This window comes from Diabrotica virgifera, chromosome 9 (assembly GCF_917563875.1).
Source record: "Diabrotica virgifera virgifera chromosome 9, PGI_DIABVI_V3a".
In the NCBI taxonomy this organism is placed as follows: Eukaryota; Metazoa; Arthropoda; class Insecta; order Coleoptera; family Chrysomelidae; genus Diabrotica; species Diabrotica virgifera.
Window position 1 is genome coordinate 204,370,430 of NC_065451.1, and position 25,506 is coordinate 204,395,935.

The window sequence follows — 25,506 nt, forward strand, 5'->3', positions numbered from 1 at the left end:
GCGTAAGTCAGTCGCGGTAGGTTCATTCGTAGTCAAGTGAAATACATTAAGTCACTTAATGTGTTTTTCCTGAATCATATATATTTTTCGTGACTTAGTGAGAAACATAAAAATAACAGTTTTTGTTATTGTATGACTTAGTGAGTTTAACCAGTCTAAAGAGTAAAAAAAATTTAATAAATAATGCTGCATATAACTCAAAAGTGAAAAAATCGACTTAGTGTGTTTCGCTTGTAAAACCGACGATATACCCACATACCATAAGAAGTTGGGTATGTATAGGTATTTTAAAAAAATAAGCAAGTTTTAGTCGAGGTATTTTTTAGAATTAAGGATTGATGGCGCTTTAATCGGAAAAAACGATTGTTGGAAATGGAAAATTTAATTCAAAAATGGAAAGTCCCAACTATATTGAAAACTTTTTTGGTTTTAGGATCTATTCTTCACAACCCAATAGGTCCCCATAACCCATAACGCTTGAGTAACTGCATACTTTCCTCCCCTACTATAATAATAGGTAGGCAAATAATACAAGCAAAGCACAACAGAACCAAAGAATACACACCCAACCAGTTGGTTGGGGTATTCTTTGATCTTTGACAGAACTAATAACAGAAGATAACCATCAAAATCAAACAGACAAATTGTGGATAGTAGAAGTTACAATAAAATTAGATGTGGATAGAAAGAAGAAGAATACTTTTACAATAGGCGTAAAAAATTAAAAGTAAAACATTATTCGCGATAAAAAACAAAGTAGCTGACCTCTGGTGGAATAAATTGTTGATTTGAACGGAATTTGGTCACTATTAAGAAATTTTTAGTAAATTTCAGCATTATGAGTACATTAAAATATTTTAAATCAAATCGGTATTGTTCTATTCCTCAATTGAATGTTTGTTTATACCATTTATATCGCGAATAAGCACACGATTTGTACAATATTTGATATGAGATGAAAAGTTTATACATATAATAATATAAAACTTACAATACTTAGTTTAAATAAAAATATAATAGAAAATGAAATACAAGATTACTGATATAATAAATTTAAGATCAAATATTGAAATATTAAAGATAGGGACTCCGCAGGGTAAGAGTGAGATTTTAATAACTGTGAGATATAAGAGTGGATCATGGACAGTTTCTAAGTGGTCAATAAGCGTAACTAATCTGTGAGTCTTTCAAAACTCTTAACGAGTCACTAAAGGTGACTCAGCTGTGAGTTTTTCGAGACATGCGTAAGTTGTTCAAGGCTGATCCGGGTAATTCCAAAAAGTTGTCTAAAAGAGGAATTTTGATATGAAGAGGAAAGTGGAAATGAAGAAGTGGGATAAAAAAAGATCAACGAAGAGGAGGCGAAAAATGTAATCGCTAACATGCAAGAAAATTACACAATAACAACGGCACAAGTATTGATTAGGGATCATCAAAATTCTTTCTTTAGACTACTTAATGGATAACTAATAGAAACTGTTTTATGATGGCGTGTGTCTATGTCAGAATGAGTTGGTCGTCGCCGGGATCGGAAGATGTCCTGAGTGATTCACACAAATTATAGGTGAAATGATGCAGGAAGTTCCAGTTTACGAGTAGTGGATGCTGATGCTGACCAGCAGAATAGGAGATATGGTTCTACGTGGATTTTGTTAAAGGTACGTTTTAACAGTCTTTTTTCGTGTGTTCCGTGTTCCAAAAAAAATCAAAGTTTAAGAAATGTCGAGCTCCCCGGCTGTTTTCTGGTGATGAACAGTCTGTGAACCCTCAATTTTAAATTTCAGATCCCCTAACCCTTGTTCACAGTCTCTTCAATCAAATTTTTTGGGGTCTTCAAAGATTTTTAATTATTTTTAATCTATAACCTTTTGTAAGTAAATAAACATGCAAGTCAACTCAGTTTTAACTTTTATTTTACATATGGGCTATGTAAACCCATATGTAAGATTTGACTATGATAACAAGTTTAATATGTGAATTAAAATATAAATATTACTCATTTTTCACGTATATTGGTCTTTCTCAAGATATCTTCAGTACCTAACTTAAGAAAACTATTCTACTTAAAAAACTCATTTTTCTAACTAATTAATACATTTGAATATAAAGGATTACACAAAGCTGTTAATAGAATTAAATGGAAAATAGTAACTACATTAGTAAAAGTTTGTTCGAAGATTAAACAAAGTTGTTGTTTCTGAAATCGCTAAAACACTTTCATAGCAAATGTCATATCAGTTTTACACCTCTCTCAGCAACATCATTAACAACTAACCATTTTTTTTAAAGTTCATTGCTTTATGTGGGGGGGGGGGGTGTATGGTTTGAAATCAACATATCAAGCACATTTTAAAAAAGACCATAAACTATTTAAAACAAATTTCACAGTTTTTCTTCAATGTGATTTCTCAAATGCCTTTTCAATTCACTTTTGGTAGAAAACTGTTTTAAGCAAGTTTCTCACTTGTATGGTTTTCTCTACTATGCATTCTCAAATGTGTTTTTAAACTACTTGCTTGGTTAAAACGTTTAAAACAAATCTCGCACTTGTATGGTTTATCTCCAGTGTGCACTCTCAAATGTATTTTCAAATCCCTTGCAGTACGAAATTGTTTTAAGCAAGTTTCACACTTATATGGTTTTTCTCCGCTGTGTATTCTTAAATGTTCTTTTAAAGTACTTGCTTTATTGAAATGCTCACAACAAATTTCACACTTATATGGTTTTTCCCCAGTGTGCACTCTCAAATGTTGTTTTAAATTACTTGCTTGACTAAATTGCTTAAAACAAATTTCACACTTATGATGTTTTTCTCTTGTGTGAACTGTCATGTGAACAGTTAATTGATATTTATGAGCAAACTGCTTAAAACAAATTTCACACTTATAAGGTTTTTCTCCAGTATGTATTAGCAAATGACTTTTTAAAATACCCGATTGAGAAAACTGCCTACAACAAATCTCACACTTGTAAGGGGTTTCTCCAGTGTGTACTCTCGAATGTCTTTTCAAATGACTTGAATGGTTAAACTGCTTAAAACAAATCTCACACTTGTACGGTTTTTCCCCAGTGTGCACTCTCAAATGTGTTTTCAAAGCACTTGTAGTACCAAACTGTTTTAAGCAAGTTTCACACCTGTATGGCTTTTCTCCAGTGTGTACTTTCGAATGACTTTTCAAATGACTTGAATGATTAAACTGCTTAAAACAAATCTCACATTCGTAAGGTCTTTGTCTATTCGCACCTTTCATATTTTGGTCTAATGCTTTTCCTTCATCTTGTCGACTCATGCAATTTTCTCTATCAGGTGAATGTTTAGGTAGTGTCTCCATAATGTCCAATTTGCTCTCCTCTTGGGAATAACCTAAAATAAAAACAAAATAAATATATGCATAAGGGAAAATGGATGTAAAAAAAACAAATGCAATAATCAAAATAAAGCATAATAAAATTGGATAACTTTTTGTAAGAAAGTAGGTGTAGCAAGTGTTGCTACAGCTCTGGTAGTAATAGTATATTGTGCAACAAATGCAGAAAGGTACTAATTTCTCACGAGTTTGGAAAGTTGCGGCACGAGCGCAAGCCAGTTCAAACTGGCGTTAGAACTGGCGATTCAAACGAGTGAAAAATTACCTTTCTGCACGTGTTACACACTATACTTTTTTTACAACCACAGTTTTTGCTAGAAATAAAAATTACAATTACCAAAAAAAGACTTATTATAATAATAAATTATAAATTGTATTTAATTAATACTAATCAATTTAAATTCCTTATTCCTAAACAAATTACACAGAAATCAGTTAAAAAATTAATGCACTGCCTTAATTGTAGTTATTGTTAAAATTTAAAACTTGCTTAACCCGGCACCTGCCACGTGGCTTTGCAAGGCATCAACTGCCACGTGGGGTGCTCACAGCACCCCTTAAAAATTTTCTGTGATCTACTTGTTTATAAACAAAATAATGTGTTGAGTTACACAAGAATATAAAAAAAAACATGTTTTATTAACTTATTAGCTACTAATATATTATAAAAGTTTTTTTTTTGTTATTACAATAAAAAAAATATAAATCTGACCTGTTTATCAAAAACAAAAAAAATTTACTGCCAGATGATGACACCCCAATTCGAATTTAGAGCTACAATTTCAGAATGACACTAAATAACCACTTCAAACACAAACAGATCTATGCTATATAATATTATTGAAAGCTACTATGACGCACAGGACGGTTAACAAATTTGAAATACCAAATATTTGATGAAAATGTGTTATGGGGTGCTGGTAGCACCCCACGTGGCAGGTGCCGGGTTAATATTCACGTTATCAGCAGGTAACTAGACAAACAATTATATTTATCGCCAACCGTCACTAAAGTCATTCATTATTGTACTCATTTGCCCTCATTTGCGGCAGTAAAGTAACACTTTATTGTACTGAAAGAAGAATTCTACTTTACCTCGATGGCAGTAATCGAATGGCGAGTATTTGAGTAGATAATTTATTTACTTTAATTATTAAAAATATTGTACGCAATTTGCGATATTATCAATTAAATTTATGTCAAAAAGTGAAATTCTGTAGTATTTTGTAATTATATTCATATAAAATAAATTAAAACTTTACCGATTTAGTAATTATTCAATATTGATAACTATCGATTAAAAATCGAAAGCGGCCATCTTGCAAGTTGTCTGTCATCACTAGACTTAGGCAAATTGCATATTATGCATAAAAAATGCCAAAATGTAAAATTTTGCATATTTTTATAAAAATGTGCATAAAGTGCATATTTACAACTTGAGATTGTAGTTGTAATTGTACATATTCATGAAATAAATCAACAAATAGCTTTAAAATCTCAATACTTAATTTTGTTTCACTATCACTAGATATTAGAGATTTTTCCTTGAATAAAAGGGTTACAAAATCTGCCAGTTTATACCTCTGGGTAAAAATTTTTATTGGGTTGGTAAATTTAAGAAATCACTTTTGTTATGAAAAAATAAGATCTCAAAAATTCAAATCATTCAATAGTGTGATGAAATAAAATTGTTTTCTCATAATAGTATTAGTTTACGTTTATTTGGCTAAAAATAAAATCACATATATTGGACTAAATTAAGTGCTTTTAATTTATGCTCATAGTATTTTTTCTTCGATAAATAGAATAAACCAAGTGTCATTCTTTCCCAGTCATATCTTGATATTTTCAAGATTACTACATCGATTTCTATTGATATGTTTAATTTAAATATTTTGAATTAAATTTGAAAAAATCCTCAGTTACATCTGTTGATATAAAAAGAAGTTTTTCCATTTACAAATATATGCACTCAGAAGCCATAAGTGTTTGTTAAAAAATTTTGAACAACATATTTGTTTAAATATTTTTTTATTATTACATGCATATTTTCGAGATAAACATGCATATTTTTTTGCAAAATACTGCATATTTATGCGCATATTTTACAGGTTTTTATTTGCATATTTGCCTAAGTCTAGTCATCACTGTTATGAAATTATTATGACGTCTAAAATTTAAAAAGTTCTTAAATTGTAAATTGCAAGTAAGTGTTAAAACCAATATCAAATTATGTTGGCAAATATTATTTTATATCAATAAAACATATCTTAACCGATTTGTCAAATATACCAGCAAACGAGAAGTAAACTCAATCTTCCCAGGGACATATCTGAGCTTCTTAGAGACAATAGAAATATCAACAATATCATACAGTTTTTAACGGAAATAGGAATAATAAAAGACATTTAATTGTATCACAAATTTTTCAGGTATACTTTTTGTTAGTACATATCGATGGTTAAGAGCACAGATATAGTATGTCCACTTTTTGCTGATTTTAAGATAACATTATAAAAATATTCAGTAGGGTGATACGAATGTTCTGCATAATTATTGTAAGTTCAGAATGATTGTAAATGGGTTAAACGGCCTTGCCAAAATATAGTATTTCCCATTTGTACTAAAAACCGACTTGCACAGATATTTTATGTCCGTTTGGAAGTGCACAAACATAGTATGTTTTGGGCCATACAATATTAGTGCTCACGCGATCAAACTTATCATGGCTGTAAATACTGTTTGTCCGGACATGCAGTAACATACCTTATGTTGTATATCCATACACATTTTCAAAAAGAATATTTTTTTACCCAATAATACATAATATTTTAAATAATATCTACATTAAGCTAATAATGATACCCGAACTTATTACCCAAACATTATGATACATCGGTATATCAGCAGTATCAAACAAAAAGTAACGCGAAAACTTCAAAACGTTCTCCTCAACAATTAAGATATTTGGACATACTATATCTGCGCTCTTAACCATCGATATGTATTTACTTAATATTACAATTTCTTTTTATTTTTAATATGTACTTTCCATTGTTGTCGTTTATAACCCCAGTGGTTCGGACGACATTAAATTTAAAAAATATATGTTGGCGATAAAATTTTGTATGCACCACGTCAGTAAAGACTCCTTATCGAACTCGTCTGTTACTCGCCTCGCTCGCTCTTCTCGTAATATCAGACTCGTCCGATAAAGAGTCACTTTACTGACTTGGTACATAAATAACTATTATGCAGTCACGTATTTGCACCATACTTCGTTCGGGCCCCGTAACATTGAAATCCAATATGTGAGGTTTTCTCCAAAAAAAGTTCCAACCACGTGGGGAGAGTCCTGTGTTGCCCTGGGTAACATCCAGGTTTATCTATAACATCCGATGAATTTTATATAAATATGTAAAATATCTTTATTATTTACATTTAAAGGGTTTTTTTACCCTATACATTTTGGTGGCTCAGGCATGCAAATTTTGGCTTTTAAACACTGATGATGGATTCCTTAATCCGAAAACGTTTTGTATTGTGACCCTTATTTAGGGTATTTTAATATATACCTTTTACAAGAAACTTGGTATTTTTGTGAGGTTTTACTCCAGTGTGCACTCTCAAATGTTCTTTCAAATTGCTTGTCTTACTAAATTGCTTAAAACAAATCTCACACTTGTAAGGGGATTCTCCAATGTGCACTCTTACATGCATTTTCAATTCACTTGCAATAGAAAATTGTTTTAAGTAAGTTTCACACTTGTATGGTTTTTCTCCAGTGTGCACTCTCAAATGCGTTTTCAAAGTACCTTCGGTACTAAAACTTTTAAAACAAATCTCACACTTATGAAGTTTTTCTTCAGCGTGCCTAGTGATGTAAGAAGAGAATATTCTCGGTGAGAATTTTCTATATTTACAAAGACCGAAATAAAAATAAAAAGTAGTTATTAGTCAAATTATTATAATTTAAAAAATACATTATGTATATTGTTTTTGTCAATTCACCTAGTACCTACCCATATTTTTTGCATCCCAAACATTATTATTCTTGAAGCCTAAACACCTACTTGCCGCTCCGCTCATGAAATGCTTTTTCGCTTTGGCCGGCCTGGGAATCACCCGATTTTAGATAAAATCGAAGTAGCCGGGGCGCATATACGTAAACTGCAGACGCACAAGGCATGGGCGAACGATTCGGCTTTTTCCGATTAGCGGGTAGTAGAGTGCGCTACACTTTAATACCCGAAAGTTAAGTTAGGACCGAAGGGTTGGGTCTTCCTCCTTTCCGAATTCGCAAAATTCGATATTTGTACATAAAGATAATTAAAAACGTTGATAATACGAATATATACTGTGTTTTATTTACATTTTTTAAACAGGCTTAAATAATTGTAGACGTATATTGGCATCACGATCAATCGTAGTAAACAGCAGACGTATAAAGGCTAAGTACGTCTGCACTCTACTACCCGCTAATCGGAAAAAGCCGAATCGTTCGCCCATGCCTTGTGCGTCTGCAGTTTACGGGGGCTGGTGAATTCCATGCAGGCTTGCCATGTCTAGGAATTTTCCCCGAATTTAGGGATTTTTTTTGAAATCTAGGGATTTATTACTGTGCTAGCGCCATTTTTTGTTGTTATTAAATATCTTTTTGTTCAATTATTATTATTATTGTCATTATTTATTGTTCCCTGACATAAATATTCCTAAGTAAACATTAAAACATTACCTAATCAATGATTAAACATAGTGTTTAATAGGTTATAAATTAAGTTGACAGCTGTCATCTGTCAATTTCTTCTTTTTTAAAGGCAAAATTAATACTTGGATACTAATTTAGGGATTTCTAGGGGAAATTGAAGCTGCCGTCTAGGGATATTCTGAAATTTCACCTGGCAACCCTGATTCCATGAACCACTGACCACTAGCATGTTTACGAGTGTGAGTATGTATTGTTTTGATGCTATATTAACTTGCAACTATTTAGAATGGTGATCATTTAAGCAGAGAAGAACAAGTTTAGGAAACTGAGTTTATAGATTAATTTAGCAACTTTAAAATATGGTGATGACTTGCCTGAAATAATGGCATATTTGGCACTTTATCGGTCTAAAGAAGGATTTTTTGGATAACCATACGTTGTAAAATTAATTGAAAAACTAGACCCAATCAAATGGTGGAAAGGTACATGTTTCGGAACAAAATGAACTAAAATAGCAATTGATATATTAAGCATGCCTTTATCCAGTGCAACGACTGAAAGAATATTCGGTACTTATGGTTTTATACCCACTCCTCTAAAAGAAACCGGCTTACTGCTGAACGCGCTGGTAAGGTAACTCATATTGCTGATAATTTAAAATTGTTAGATGTAGACCAATCCATGACTGAGCTGACGACTCGTGAAAAACAGAATCCCACAACTTCTCATCAGTACATTAAAATGCAGAATTTAGATGACCAGGATGAGCTAATGATAGAAATAGATTCTGAATCTGAGGCCTCATCTTTTTCACATTAGATCACCACATCCATTATTTGCTGTTAAGAAGAAAATTTAATTCTTTTATCAAATAAATTTTGTGTTTTCTGTTGTTTTCGTATTTATTTATATACAGAGAGGATCTAAATTATGGAATAAATTCATTTGCTCTAAAATGGACGACGTTTGAGAAAAATCCTGAAACAGGTCGATTTTTATTTTTAAATTACAATTGATTGGCATATATTTCATACTAGTGATGTCATCCATCTGAGCTTGATGACGTAATGAATGATTTTTTAAATGGGAATAGGGGTCGTCTGGCACCTCATTTGAAAGGGTGTTCAATTCTCTATATAGTAATATAAACGATATTATTATTTACACAGGGTGACCAAAAAAATAATTTTTAAATTAAATTAATTGACGCAAAAAGAAGAATGTATGTAATTTATTTAACTCAAAATACATTGTACGTCTGTCAGTAAATATAAAAAATGTTTATTTCACAAATAAACATTTCTTTTCGCTTAAATTAAATCACAAACAGCCTCCCACCTACCTCTTGGCAGTTTGAACATTTAATTTAAGCGAAAAGCAATGTTTATTTGGCAAATAAACATTTTTTTTCTATTTCCTGACGGCGATAGAATGTATTTTGAGTTAAATAATTTGCATACATTCTTCTTTATTCGTCAATTAATTTAATTCAAAATTTATATTTTGGCCACCCTGTATAAATAATGATATTAATGTTAAATTACTGTAGAGAATTGAACACCCTTTCAAATGAGGTGCCACACGACCCCTATTCCATTTTAAAAAATCATCGATTACGTCACCACGCTCAGATGGATGACGTCACTAGTATGAAATATATGCCAAAAAATTATAAAAATCGACCTGTTTCGGGATTTTTCTCTAAAGTCGTCCATTTTAGAGAAAATGAATTTATTCCATAATTTAGATCCTCTCTGTATAAAGAACACTGTTGTTTTGTCTCATAATTTTGTATATAAGTTCATGATTTTCAATACCCTATTTCATCTTTAACAATATCTCCAGGATTGCTTTTATTTGTTTATTTAAGAGGGTGGGAGGGGGGTATGGTGTGAAAATTTTGAACTTATCGATTATTTTTAATTATTTTAAATTATCAGCATTATTAAAACGTTTAAAACAAATCTCGCACTGAGAGGTTTTACTCCAGTGTGCAATCTCAAATGACCTTTCAAAGAACCATTTTGAGAAAACTGTTTAAAACAGATTTCGCACTTGTAAGGGTATTCCCCAGTGTGCACTCTTAAATGTCTTTTCAATTCAGTTGAAGTACAAAACTGTTTATTCTAAAGTGTGCAATCTCAAATGATCTTTCAAATGACTATTCTGAGCAAACTGCTTTAAACAAATCTCGCACTTGTAAGGTTTTTCCCCAGTGTGCACTCTCAAATGCATTTTCAATTCACTTGTAGTACAAAATCGTTTTAAGCAAATTTCACACTTGTGAGGTTTTACTCCAGTGTGTAATCTCAAATGCACTTTGAAATTACTTGCCGTAACAAACTGCTTAAAACAAATGTCACACCTGTGAGGTTTTTCTCCAGTGTGCACTCTCAAATGTTCTTTCAAATTGCTTGTCTTACTAAATTGCTTAAAACAAATTTCACACTTGTGAGGTTTTTCTCCAGTGTGCACTCTCAAATGTGTTTTCAAAGTACCTGCAGTACTAAAACTTTTAAAACAAATCTCGCACTTGTGAGTTTTTTCTCCAGTGTGTGCCATCAAATGTGTTTTTAAAGTACTTGCATGGATAAACTGTTTGCAACAAACTTCACACTTGTACTTGTATGGTTTTTCCCCGGTGTGCATTCTTAAATGCGTTTTTAAAGTACTTGCTTGGTTAAAATGCCTCAAACAAATATCACACTTGAATGGTTTTTCTCCAGTGTGCACTCTCAAATGTACTTTCAAACCACTTGAAGTAAGACACTGTTTTAAGCAAATTTCACACTTGTATGGTTTTTCCCCAGTGTGCACTCTAAAATGTCTTTTCAAATCACCTGAATGACTAAACTTTTTAAAACAAATTTCACACTTGTATGGTTTTTCCCCAGTGTGCACTCTCAAATGATATTTCAAACGATAATTTTGAGAAAAATTCTTAAAACAAATTTCGCATTCGTAAGCTCTTTGTCCATTCGCAACTTTCATATTTTGGTCTAATGCTTTTCCTTCATCTTGTCGACGCATACAATTTCCTTCATCAGATGAATGTTTAGGTAGTGTCTCCATCATTTCCAATTTGCTCGTCTCTTGGGAATGACCTCAAATAAAAACCAACTACAGTGTGGGGCATTAGTGTGACAAAATCCAATTAGGCTGGTCGTCCATTGGAAGCGTAGTCGCGCGACTCACAGGTAGCGCGTATACGCCCGTATACAAACGACTAACCCTAACAAATGAAATGTAACTAAATAACGTCCACTGCAGACGACCTTGAGCGATTGGGTTCGACCGACCACAAGCGACTGGCTTGAATGGGATTAGTCGTTTCTAATCGCATGTGACGCTACACTGGTTTGCGTTTATCTGCTCAGGTATTGTGTTAATTTTTGATATGAAAACTGACAACGAAAAATTGCTGAGTGTCATTCGTGAACGAAGTAAAGAAAAAATGGAAAGGACTGCGCGATGATTTCGATTCGAAGAGAATATAAAAAGGTCTATAAATCAGGAGATAAAGCGCCGGAGGAAAAGTTACACAACAATCCTCGCATAACCCAATGCTTTACAACAACACGAGCACCGTCGCAACAAAACAAATGGACTATCATGGACATGGACAATTGAAACATCTAACTCACCTTCAGGTGATATTAATCATGGTTTGCCACAATATTTCGCGAACTTTTCAGATACCCAGTAACTGTGTTATGTAGGCTAATACCAATTAGGCGCAATAATAATTACAAGAAGTTTTTTATGTCCTCTATACCATGATACTATAAATAACGAGATAGTATCTTTCCGTGGCGCAAATAAGTCCGAGTTCGCGCATGATGACGTAACTGGAGACCGGAAATTGAATTAATTCTTGTTAAAGTTAAATGCGATTTGGATGCATTCTGTGATGAAATTATTCAATTAGCAAAATAACATTAAACTTCAATGTATTCGAAAAAAAAAATTAGTGTCGAGATTCCTGTCAAAATAACTGTCAAAGATAAAATATAAAATACACTAGCTTACAACCGCGAACAATTCAAAATAATCGGACTACGAATGATTAGACTGACTGAAGACTTTTGTGTTGGATAAATGAAATAGCAGAATGAAATTTACTCGAAGAATTCCATCTTCTGCATGACGATTTCCTAAATAATCAGCAAAATTGCCTTACATTTTAAGGTTGCACCAAAAGGTACATATTATTTTTTACTTCATTTTACTCGCTATTTACAAAGCACACTTTCTCTCAATGATGACAGTCGCGAACAAGGAGTATACGCTGTGAGCTCGTAGGTAGAGGGGATAATTACAAATTCGCGAGCGCCAGTAGTGACAAGTTTGTAAACCTTTACTGGAAATTTGATTTTTGACGTTCTGCATTAAGAGTTGCATATTATAGCTTTTAAATGTCTCACGAAAGTTGTTGTATTAAAGAGTGTCGAAATACTGGTTACAATAGTAACTGTGTATTCTACAACTTTCCTGTCGCTAAGCATAATGTGACTCAACGACAAAAATGGATTGATGCAATTAGAAAAAAGTAAGTAAACACAATTTTAATTTTAAAACGGTAGAAAAATTTGAGCTAAAATATCAGCTGGCACACTCTCGAATTTTGACGGTTTCAATTTTACAATCCAATCCTGAAACAAAATTTGAAAGCGTGAAGATAACGACCAATCACAGCAAACGTAGGATGCCGTTAACTGTCATTCATAAGTTAATATTTAAGAAGTATTATACGATAATTATATTAAATTATTATACTTTTTTGCAGAATAAATTTTTTCTAATATTAGTTGTTAACATAAACGTCAAAACGATAAGCAATTACTTCTTTACGTTGTAAATATTACATGATAAGGATTAAATAATAAGTTTGAAACAACTATTATTTGCTTTTCTACTGTCCTCTTTAAAATTCCGGCCGAAATAGGAACACTAGTCAACCGTTAGATGGCGATAGCAGCCATACCAGCGAAACTCACAGAGTATAGGCAACACTTTTTTCTTTCCAGAAAATTTCCGGTAAAAGTTATACTAGTAATCCTGTAGGTAGGTGGCGATACCAGCGAAGCTCGGAGCGGATAGAGTTGCCTGTAGTCGCTCATTCTCAAGATCGCACATACACGAACGTATACGCGCTACCTACGAGTCGCGCGACTACGCTTCCAATGGACGACCGACCTACTCGTTTGTCGTAAGATATATCAAAGAAAGTTATTTAGGTAAAAGTTGGGGCACACATAGGACCATGATTTAAAAATATTTTCAAATATACAGTGCAACAGATATTGACAGGGTGACACAAACTTAAATTTTTTTTTAAATGAAACACCCTGTACATTTTTACATTTTTCAATTTTGATCGATGCCTTCATTTTCAAAATATAAGGTTTTGTAATATTATACGGGTTAGTTTAAAAGATATGCTTCTTTTCATGAGCATTTTTAAGTGCGTCACAAATAATAGAAAAAAAGGTAAGTCCGTGATAATATACATTTTAGTAACATGACATTTTAGTTAAATCTGACAGTTGTCACATTTTATTTGCAATTTGGCATAAAAACCAATCAAATTGTGTTTATTGCATTTATAAAATGGTATTTTCTTTGATTTGTATAGTCTTATAAATTGTACAGATTGTATTCGTAGATATATTATATTATTCCTAAATATTTTTTTCGATTATAGCGCCATCTATTGACAACTAGAATAAATATTATAAATGTCACCGACGAAATGTAATCACCAACGTGCGTTTTTTTCTGTCACATACAATTTAATGCGTTAGAAAGAAATCGAAAAACTGTGACGCACTGAAAGATCCTCATGAGAAAAAGCATAATTAAGTTTTTTTGTGAATGAATATTTTCTGAGTTTTCTTAAATGGAAAACCCTGTATTTTATTATTCTAATGAAATTATATTTTATGGTACTTTTTATTTCTTAAGCATTCCCTATGGTAGGGGAGCCCAAGCGGGGATTTTTGCAGTTACTCGAGCGGGTCAGATTATCATATGGGGAGAAACCTGGTGCCCTGCAAGTGTATATCTACCATATATTGGCTCTTAACACAGGGGAGTTCGTTAAGGGGGGTCCGAAAAAAAATCTATCCTAAAAAATAGTCGAAATTGTCAGATTAAGATAAGGTAAGTTAAGGATATGCAAAATAGTGTATATTTCAAAAATCTGACGATTTTTAAGGAAATGGGCGAGGAAATGGGCGAGTTAAAAAGTTTCACAAAAATAAGCGAATAATTCGCGAAATGAACGTTAGATCGAAAAACTAAAAAATACGTGTTTATATTTTTCAAAAATCTATCGAATGATACTAAACATGACCCCCACGGAGAGGGGTGGGGGGTAAATTTAAAATTTTAAATACAAATCCCGCGATATTTCGCAAAATAAACATTAGATCGAAAAACTGCAAAATAAACTTAATCAATATTTTTGAAAAAACTATCGAATGGTACCAAACACGACCCCCCATGGAGGTGGGGTGGGGGGTTACTTTAAAATCTTAAATAGGAGCCCCAAATTTTTATTCCAGATTTGGATTCTTTACGTAAAAATAAGCAACATTTATTCGAAACATTTTTTCAAATTTTGGATAGATGGCGCTATAATCGGAAAAACAATTGTTGGAAATGGAAAATTAAATTAAAAAATGGCAAGCGCCCACTAAAATGGAAAATTTTACTTAACTTTTTTTGGTTTTAGGGGATTGATCACAACCCAATAGGTCCCCAAAGCGCTCGAGTGACGGCACATTTAGCATACTTCGCTCCCCCTACTACTATACCTGACTGCTTTAATTTGTGAGTTATTCATAGTTCTTTCAGCCAAACATTAATTGCACCAAAAAATTTGTGAAATTTTATTAAGTGGCCGTGAAAATATTCAATCAAACATAATTTTTCTAAAAAAATACAAATTAATCTAAACTAATCAGCGGACACTCGTTTTTACCTTGTGATCGTGATTTCGGGACAGTTAAGAGACTAATAAGGAGATCTGATCGTGTTTACCAGCCTGACGAATATGAGAATATGATTTTAATTTGCAGAAAAGTAAATCCGTTTACTATAACCTCTATTAGACACAACGATATTCTTGACTTCAATATCTGGTGGCCCAATTTTTATAAAAAGACGTGCAAATCTTTTGAACACAAAGTTAGTTTCACTGTGTCCCAATTTAAACAGTTCACATATTGCAGCAAAGCACCAGGTTATGTTACTACATCCAAGTATACAGGGTGCGCCAAACCTCTGGTCTTCTTTGATTACGGCTAAACTATGAGATATACAAAAAATGCTTATAACAAAACTAATGTGTATCAAAGAGGTCTATAATTTAAAATTATTTTCAATTATACAGGGTTAGTCAGAACGACGGTATGAACCAAAGTTGTATTTTTTTAAATGGAACACCCTGTATATTAAATCTTTTTAAATATATTATTTAAAAATATGAAAAATTTGTATAAGGTCTTATAGGCCTAAAGTTAATAATTTTCGAAATATTTACATTTTTATTGAGAAAAATGGTAATATTTATAGGGTTGCGGATTATGTTTCAAAGGAAATAAAAATTTAGGTGATAGGTCAAAGTTTTTAAAATATAGTGTTATTTTTAAATAATTTAATATTTTTTACTTTTAGCCATCAAATATACAGTGTGATCACTATTTGCAAATACAAAATTTTCTCATTTTTTTAATGAGACACCCTGTATATTAGTTTTGCGTTTTGTAGTAAATATTACAACCTTTCTTTTGGTATAAGGTTATATGTACCTAGCATGTTTTGTTTTGTAGATATTTTAAAAAAACTATAGATTTTACGTTTTTGCGGATTTTTTATTTAAAAATTTTTTTGCAAAAGAAAATAATTATAATCTGGTTTTAGAAACATACACTAAAATATAAAATATGAAAATAAAAACGTAATTAAAGATTAAAATAAATCGTCAATTCAATTGAATTTAATAACTTTAAATTATTTTACAAAAATTATTTTACCATATTAATGAATGCATAAATTAGTTACTAAATTAAATAAACAACCAAATTTTAAATCAACCGTAGTAATTCTTCTACCGCAGCAACTTTCCTGTACCAAATTAATTGTTAGTTATATTGTATTTACGAGTAGGATCAGTTAATAACTTTTTAATTTACCTACATCTTGAGAACGTATAAAGTATGCTTTGAAACAAATGAACGTTATGGAAGTATATTAAGAAGTAAATAGTATTTATGTACCTACTCGTGTCACAAAAGCTGGTAATAATTTCTAATGGTTTCGCCCAAAACAAATGTCATATCCAAAAATTTTTCGGTTAAAAAATTAAAATTTAAAATATAAAAAATTGTTACAAAAATTTCAACTACAAAATTACTACCAGCTTTTGTGACACCAGTAAATACTATTTATATTAATAAATAATTTGGCTGATACATTTAACATTCATTTGTTTCAAAGCATACTTTATAATAATTTTTATATTCTCAAGATGTATGTAAGTCAATTTAAAAGATAAATTAAAAGTTTAACCAAATACAATTTAACTAACAATTAATTTGGTACAGGAAAGTTGCTGTAGTAGAAAAATTACTACGGTTGATTTAAAATTTGGTTGTTTATTTAATTTAGTAACTAATTTATGCATTCATTAATATGGTAAAATATTTTTTAAAATAATTTAAAGTTATTAAATTCAATTGAATTGTACTAGCATACGATTTATTTTAATCTTTAATTACGTTTTTATTTTCATATTTTATATTTTAGTCGATATTTGAATTTTAACGAGTAAGGTTGTGTTTTTACCAAGCTCCGATATATATCAAGTTTCAGTGGCGATAAGTACTTAATTGCTGAATTCATAAAAAGTTATCACAAGTCATTATGATAAATAAAAATAACACCAAGTCGTTATCGACAAGGTGTTATAGGCCAGTTCATAGTGCACCAAATTCTGCCTAAATTAGGTAAGTTTATTTAGTACAGTGGAACCCCGTTAACTCGGATTAATCGGGACCGCGGCCGATCCGGGTTATCGAAAATTCGGGTTAGCCGGAGAAAATGGTAAAAATTATTAAAATATGGTATGCTTACAGATAAACTCCGTTATAATTGGCACACAGACACTTGTAAACCACGTTCGCGTTCCACACATACAAAGCGTCGTCGAGAGTCTCATTTTTAGCTTTAGCTTTGCACCGATTGTCCAAACTGTCTTTTGTTATCATTTTGAAACAAAAACAACATTTTAAGTTTTATTGCCATTACGTAGACGCAAACACAAAATCTGAATATATTTACGAACGATTACAGAACGGAACGAACAATGCGACTTTACTACACACACACAATACCGTCTCGCAACGAGAACGAACTTTATGTTATTTAATAAGAGTGAAGACTAAGACCATTGTTTGAAAAATAATTTTTTAATAGTCTTTTCTAAACAATGCTAGACAGTTTCAAGTAAATAAAGGATACTACAGATGCCGGTTGGTTTCGATAACACGACAAAGAGCGTTGTCTGCCATGCCAGTCATTTTTACTAAGGTATATTATGTATCAAATTACACAAATACGCATTATCTCTCATTGTATAATGTGTTTGACATTGAAAATTGAAACGAATGAACTACATATAGGAATTCGCTAAAGCGACAAATTTTTACGAAGAAAGTTTATTATGATAAATAAAATTAGCCTGAAAAATATAAGATATTATAGTATTCCAACAATATGTTTATAAGGAAAGATAAAAGAAAATATTTTAAGATGTTGAAAAGAAATTGGAAAATCCAGCATAAAGAACATACATTTTTATTGTTGTAATGTTTGTCTGATAAAAATCGGTCCGGGTTAGCCGGACTTCCGGGTTATCGGGGACCGACTTATCGGGGTTCCACTGTACATTATTTTAACAAAATCAAGCAAAAATGGATGTAAATAGCATTGAATTGCAAATGCACCAACAACAGCAGCAAATTATTATGCAGCCAGTGCATTTTCCATCCACGTCGACGCCATCAACGCCCGGTGAAGTACTCCTAGCATAGCAAAATCAGGCCCTGATGAAGGAGAACCAAGCAAGGGCAACTAATGAAATAAACTATTTCAATGCATGGAAAGAACAATCCGAAACTGTTAAAAGGCTTCAGGATACGATTTCTCAAATGCAACAACAAATGCAAGTAATGCAGAATCATTTGGAAAAATACGAACAAGTGAAAAACGTACCAACCAGAGAAGATGCGATACCAGTAGTATATGAAACCGATGAAGAGGAATTAGCAAGAGAAACCGAGTGGATACGAGTTCAACACAAGAAAAAATTTAAAACACAAACAATCACAACTAATGATCTACATCAAAAAAGTTTGAATAATCTACATATACAAACCAATGAAATTAAAAAACCTAAACTACCACCCCCCATAGTTGTAGATGGGATTAAAGACTACAATATACTATATGAAATGCTTAATGAAAAAATTAAGGGATATCAAATTAAAATCATTAATAATGAAAATATGAAAATAAATGTGCAAGATGGAGAAAGCTACAGGCTTGTAACACAACTGCTCCAAGAACACAACTATTTATTTCATTCTTATGAAAACAAACAAAGCCGTCCAATAAAGATTATGGCTAAAAAACTGCATCACACGTGCAAACCTGAAAGCATAGTATCTGATTTAAGAAAAAGGGGATATAAACTTCTGGAAGCTGTTCCTAAGCTAAAATTCCGAACCAAAGAACCTTTAAATATGTTTTTACTAACATTCAGGCAGGATGAAGATGTTAATAAAATATTTGGAATTACTGACATCATGGGTAGCAGGGTGGAAGTAGTCTCTTTAAAAACCAATAAACTTGTACCACAATGTAAACGGTGCCAGGCTTATGGTCATACACATAAATACTGCGCTAAGGAACCAAGATGTGTCAGATGCACTAGCAAGCATCTAACAGCAGATTGTAAAAAACCTAAGGATGACAAACCTAAATGTGTACATTGCGGAGGTGAACATCCAGCTAATTGTCGAGGATGTGTCGTTGCAAAAGAGATACAAAAACTCCGACAAAAGCAAACCAAAAAACCTAACCCATCTCGGCATCCACAACGAAATGCCATTCCACGGGTAGAACAACAGCGTGAAGAAAAAACACAAAAGAAAACATATAGCAAGATTGCAAAAAACAAAAATAATTGTAATGAAAAATCGACACAAAAAGAATCTGCAGCTACTGAAATACTATTGCAGCAAATACTAGACAGACTAAATCAAATGGATAACAGAATCCTTAATTTAGAAAAACGCGCCCAAGGAGCGATACCAAAAAACAAAAATGGCTAAGCAACTGCGCATTATGCAATGGAACGCCAATGGACTCCAAAACCACCAACAGGAATTGCAAATAGTCCTTGACCTTGAAAAAATAGATGTGTGCCTTATATCCGAAACACATTTTACTAGAGAATCATATATCAGATTCCGTGGCTACAAAATATACCAAACAATACACCCAGATAATGCAGCAAAAGGGGGTAGTGCGGTTATTATAAAAGAAACCATTAGACATTATCAAGACACTGGATACCAAACAGCAGAGATTCAAGCCACAGCTGTCAACGTAACCATGAGAGATTATAACGTTATCATAGTAGCGTTGTACTGTCCTCCTCGACATGCATTAAAAGAAGAAAATTATACCAACTTCTTGATGAATTACGGTAAAAGGTTCATTATAGGAGGCGATTTTAATGCAAAACATGTCCATTGGGGTTCCAGATTAACCACAAATAAAGGTAAAGAGCTACTCAAAGCAACCAAACACTTAAAGTGTGATGTTCTGAGCACAGGCACCCCAACCTATTGGCCAACGGACCCAAACAAGATACCTGATTTAATAGATTTTTTTTATCATAAAAGGCCTTGCGTCTAATTTTGTACACGTGGAAGAAGCGTTGGATATGAATTCGGATCATTCTCCAATTCTTCTTACTCTCAGTGACACTCTCATACAGAAAGAAAATCCACCACGATTAACAAATAAGTGTACAGACTGGACTAGTTTCCAATTACAATTAGAAAGGATAACTGATCTCTCTGGCTCATTAAAAACCCCCAAGGAATTAGATGAAGCTGTAGAAAAAATTACGAATAAGATCCAGCAAGCAGCTTGGGATAATTTACCAACTATTATCCAAAGAACTAAAGGCAACAATTATCCTAAAGAAATAAGGGATATGATAGCCGAAAAGAGAAAACTACGACGAAACTGGCACATGACTAGAAATCCTGCAGATAAAACTGTTTTAAACAATGCCACACAAAAATTAAAGCGAGAAATCAAACGCATACAACAAGAGTCCATAGGGGAGTACCTCAGTGAACTAAGCGCTGATAAAACCACAGACTACTCTCTGTGGAAAGCAGCTAAACGGTTTAAAAGACCAATTATACAAAATCCTCCTATTAGGAATAGCAATGGTACCTGGGCTCGTAGCAATGAACAAAAAGCTACAATATTTGCAGATCATTTAGAAAATACATTCAAACCACATGATGGAGAAGATCTTGAAGAACCAATTGAACTAAATGATGAAAACATAAAAATCAACCCTGTTACTCCTAATGAATTAGAGACAGAAATAAAGCACAATTTGAATCCGAAAAAAGCGCCTGGCTTTGATCTTATTACTGGTGAGATTTTAAAGCAGCTGCCGAAGAAAACCATTATAAAACTAACCCACCTTTTCAACGCTTCATATAGACTTAAATATGTTCCGAAGTTGTGGAAAGTGGCAGAGGTGATAATGATAACTAAACCTGGAAAACAACCTCACCAAGTAACGTCGTACAGACCAATATCACTCATCCCGGTGATAGCAAAACTCTATGAACAAATGCTCCTAAAAAGGATAAAGCCAATAATTGAAGAGAGACAGCTAATCCCATCCCACCAATTTGGTTTTAGAGAGAGCCATTCTACTATTGAGCAAGTGCATAGGATCACTGACATCATAGAAATGGCACTGGAAGAAAATAAAGTTTGCACCACTGTCTTCCTGGATGTGACCCAAGCATTCGACAAGGTGTGGCACAAAGGATTAATACATAAACTGCGCTATCACCTACCAGAACAGTTCGCCCAACTCTTAGAATCATACATATCAGACAGATGCTTCAGAGTAAAGCAGGAGGAAGCATACTCTGATTTGAGACAGATTAGAGCTGGTGTTCCACAAGGAAGTGTCCTTGGACCAGTTCTGTACATTTTATACACCAGAGATATCCCTCAACTACGTCAAGATACTATTGCTACATTTGCAGATGACACAGCAATTATCTCAGTTGGAAATAATCATGAAGAAGCGGTACATAACTTACAGAACTCCATAAATCAGATATATAAATGGACTAAAGCATGGAGAATCAAGTTGAATGAAACCAAATCCATACATATTGATTTTACCAATAAAAGGAGGCAATACATACCAATCAGAATAAATGATATCCAGATTCCATATGAGAATACTGCAAAATATCTGGGTATCACTCTTGATGCAAGACTTAGGTGGAAAGCACATATTAAAAAGAAAAGACAAGAGCTTGGAATCAGATATAAAAAAATATATTGGCTGCTTGGACGTGACTCCAAATTATCAATCCATAATAAGTTGCGACTCTACAATCAAATCCTCAAGCCTGTCTGGAGCTATGGCATACAACTATGGGGGTGTGCCAGCGAAAGTAATATACAAATAATTCAACGCTTCCAAAACAAGGTACTAAGGAACATCGTAGATGCCCCCTGGTATATTAGAAACAGTATCATCCACAATGATCTGGGGATCGACACCGTTAGACAGACTATATCTAGATTTGCCCGGAACCACGAAGATAGGCTCCATCGTCACGTGAATGTTGAGGCCCTCCAGCTACTTGACAACACGAACCAGACCAGACGTCTTAAAAGAATCAAACCATATGAGCTAGTGTAGTGCGCATAGTGCGGTACTAAACCATATGAGATAGTGTAGTGCGCATCGTGCGGTAGTGTACACGTTAATTGTAGTGTAAATAGGCGATATGCTAATATAACCTAAAGAAATACTGATGAGTAATTTAGCTTAAAAAAATGTAGTTAGGTTAGGTTAGAATTAAGTTACTCATTGTTCCAATAGTGAACAGATTGTAATGTTACTCCGAGTGGAGCATTAAAAAAAAATTTTATATTTTAGTGTATGTTTCTAAAACCAGATTATAATTATTTTTTTTGCAAAAAAATTTTTAAATAAAAAATCCGCAAAAACCTAAAATCTATAGTTTTTTTAAAATATCTACAAAACGAAACATGCTAGGTACATACAACATTATACCAAAAGAAAGGTTGTAATATTTACTACAAAACGCAAAATTAATATACAGGGTGTCTCATTTAAAAAAAAAATGAGCAAATTTTGTATTTGCAAATAGTGATCACACTGTATATTTTATGGCTAAAAGTAAAAAATATTAAATTATTTAAAAATAACACTATATTTTAAAAACTTTGACCTATCACCTAAATTTTTATTTCCTTGGAAACATAATCCACAGCCCTATAAATATTACCATTTTTCTCAATAAAAATGTAAATATTTCGAAAATTATTAACTTTAGGCCTATAAGACCTTATACAAATTTCTCATATTTTTAAATAATATATTCAAAAATGATTTAATATACAGGGTGTTCCATTTAAAAAAATACAACTTTGGTTCATACCGTCGTTCTGACTCACCCTGTATAATTGAAAATAATTTTAAATTACAGACCTCTTTGATACACATTAGTTTTGTTATAAACATTTTTTTGTATATCTCATAGTTTAGCCGTAATCAAAGAAGACCAGAGGTTTGGCGCACCCTGTATAGAAGGCCTTATATCCCATACATTTAAGTTGGTAAAGCCAAATGTTAATCCTCAATTTCCTACCGACAAAGCATATACAGAACCTGTCCCAATCAATGAAGCAAACATAGCAGACATTAAGAAAATTCTTCAATATATGTTTGGAAACGATTTAGGTTTATATTACCGTATTACCTCTTGGAAAGTCGTTAAGAAAAACGAGGATAACTGTATTTGACGATTAGTCTTATTGTTAATAAATATTTCTAAACAAAACCAATAAATGTAGTTTCAGAATTGTGTTTTTTGTAATTGAGTGAAAGAACAGTACATATACACGATACATTTTTGAAAATATCTTTTTCTGGACTTTGTTTTAATAAATTTTATTTGGCTATTTAATAAATAATCTCAAAAGCTACAATTTTACACGGTATGAAAATATCAAAAAACCACTAGTTTTTGAAGTTATACTTCTTTAGGCGCGATTGAGATTGAGGGTGAATTTATATTGATCTGCGCGCATGCGCACACCGACAGTTTGGTATTAGTCTTTATACGGGCTCTGATTGGACGTTGAAATGATCTGTCGATAATTGTTCAATATGGAGGTTATCCGTAAACAAAAATGTATAATATATTAGTTTTTATTGTTGTGAGGACAGAAATAAAATCAAATTTATAATTATAGTGACTTTTTAAATAGTTTTGAAAAGCCACAGGTACGTAATTCTAAATGTTTCAGTTGTATTCCAATAAAAAATTTTCTTCATACCTATTTCGAAAATGTAAAAAATAATGTACTTACCTAGTACTTGCTATGCTATACCCCTAGTAGGCAATGCTTTAATTTACATAATCTGATTACGAACAAACTTTCTACAAATTTTCATCTAATGTATCGTTTTCTTACTCTATATATTGTTGTATTTTAATTCGACAAAAATCAAACTAATAATTCATATAAACAAAATGTCAAAAAGTTGTTCAGTTTGTGTATATTCCCACATGACGTATACGCGAAGCTGGTGCAGTTTGAAATCACTTCGACTCTCGTACGGCGGGATACACGGGAAGTAGGTTCAAGCCCAATGCAGGTTATATCATTTTTTTAGTTTTTTTTATAGATTTTATGATTGTAAGGATATTATTATATAATTTTTTTTTCAGAAAATACGTATTTAATTAAAATTTTTGGCAACAATTATTGTTCAGAAATCATTTGTGGCATTTTTCAATGTGTTTGTGTGTGTTTTATTCTTTTATTTTTTTAATTTTTGGTATTGTTTTAATAAAAATTTTTGGAAAGTAGTAGAGAAACTGTTTAAAGTATATTGATTTCGTTGAAATCATAATACAAGTATAACTTCTTACGTGAGTACAAAGTAGACACATTCTTTTTTTGTATAAACGTTTTTTTTTATTTTCTTAAAATGAAAGTTTTGGAGATATACTATTCTTTCACTCACCGGTTCACTTATATTATTATCTTGACGTGTTCTCGTTAATGATGTTCCGACGTGTTCTCGTTAAGATCTTTCCTAGTATGTACTTTCAAATGGCGTTTCAAATGACCATTCTGAGAAAACTGCATAGAACAAATCTCGCACTTGTAAGGTTTTTCTTCAGTGTGCACTCTCAAATGTGTTTTCAATTCACTTGTAGTACGAAACTGTTTGAGGCAAGTTTCACACTTGTTAGGTTTCTCCCCAGTGTGCCCTCTCAAATGTACTTTCAGATCACTTACAAAACGAAACTGTTTTAAGCAAGTTGCACACTTGTATGGTTTTTCCCCAGTGTGCACTCTCAAATGTGTTGTTAAATTATCTGCTCTACTAAAACGTTTAAAACAAATCTCGCACTTGTGAGGTTTCTCTCCAGTGTGCACTCTCAAATGTGTTTTCAAATGGCCTGCCTCACTAAACTGTTTAAAACAAATCTCACACTTGAATTGTTTTTTCCCAGTGTGCACACTCAAATGTTTTTTTAAATTACATGTTTGACTAAATTGCTTAAAACAAATCTCGCACTTGTAAAGTTTTTCTCCAGTGTGCGTTCTCAAATGTGTTTTCAATTCACTTGTAGTACGAAACTGGTTTAAACAAATGTCGCACTCATAAGGTTTTTCATCAGTGTGCACTCGTGAAAAATGTCTTTTCACTTCACTTGAGGTACAAAACTGTTTTAAGCAAGTTTCACACTTGTATGGTTTTTCCCCAGTGTGCACTCTCACATGTACTTTCAAATCACTTGAAGTAAGAAACTGTTTTAAGCAAGTTTCACACTTGTATGGTTTTTCCCCAGTGTGCACTCTCAAATGTGTTTTCAAATTACATGCTTGACTAAATTGCTTAAAACAAATCTCGCACTTGTAAAGCTTTTCTCCAGTGTGCACTCTTAAATGTACTTTCAAATCCCTTGCAATACGAAACTGTTTCAAGCAAGTTTCACACTTGTATGGTTTTTCCCCAGTGTGCACGCTCAAATG

General features: G+C 32.5%; 1 protein-coding gene across 1 annotated transcript; it reads right to left on the reverse strand.

The window, feature by feature from the left end:
* Nucleotides 1-1,896: 1,896 nt before the first annotated feature.
* Nucleotides 1,897-24,631, reverse strand: LOC126878443 (zinc finger protein 239-like). The gene is made up of 2 exons (XM_050662476.1): nt 24,488-24,631; nt 1,897-3,364 (listed from the first exon to the last, which is right to left on the reverse strand). The coding sequence occupies exon 2, from the start codon at nt 3,330-3,332 to the stop codon at nt 2,448-2,450; it is 885 nt and encodes a 294-aa protein (XP_050518433.1). The 5' UTR covers nt 3,333-3,364; nt 24,488-24,631; the 3' UTR covers nt 1,897-2,447.
* Nucleotides 24,632-25,506: the final 875 nt, after the last annotated feature.

Excerpts from the sequence above, each read along its gene's own strand:
- LOC126878443 (XM_050662476.1), bottom strand. The coding sequence starts at position 3,332 with ATGGAGACACTACCTAAACATTCACCTGATAGAGAAAATTGCATGAGT.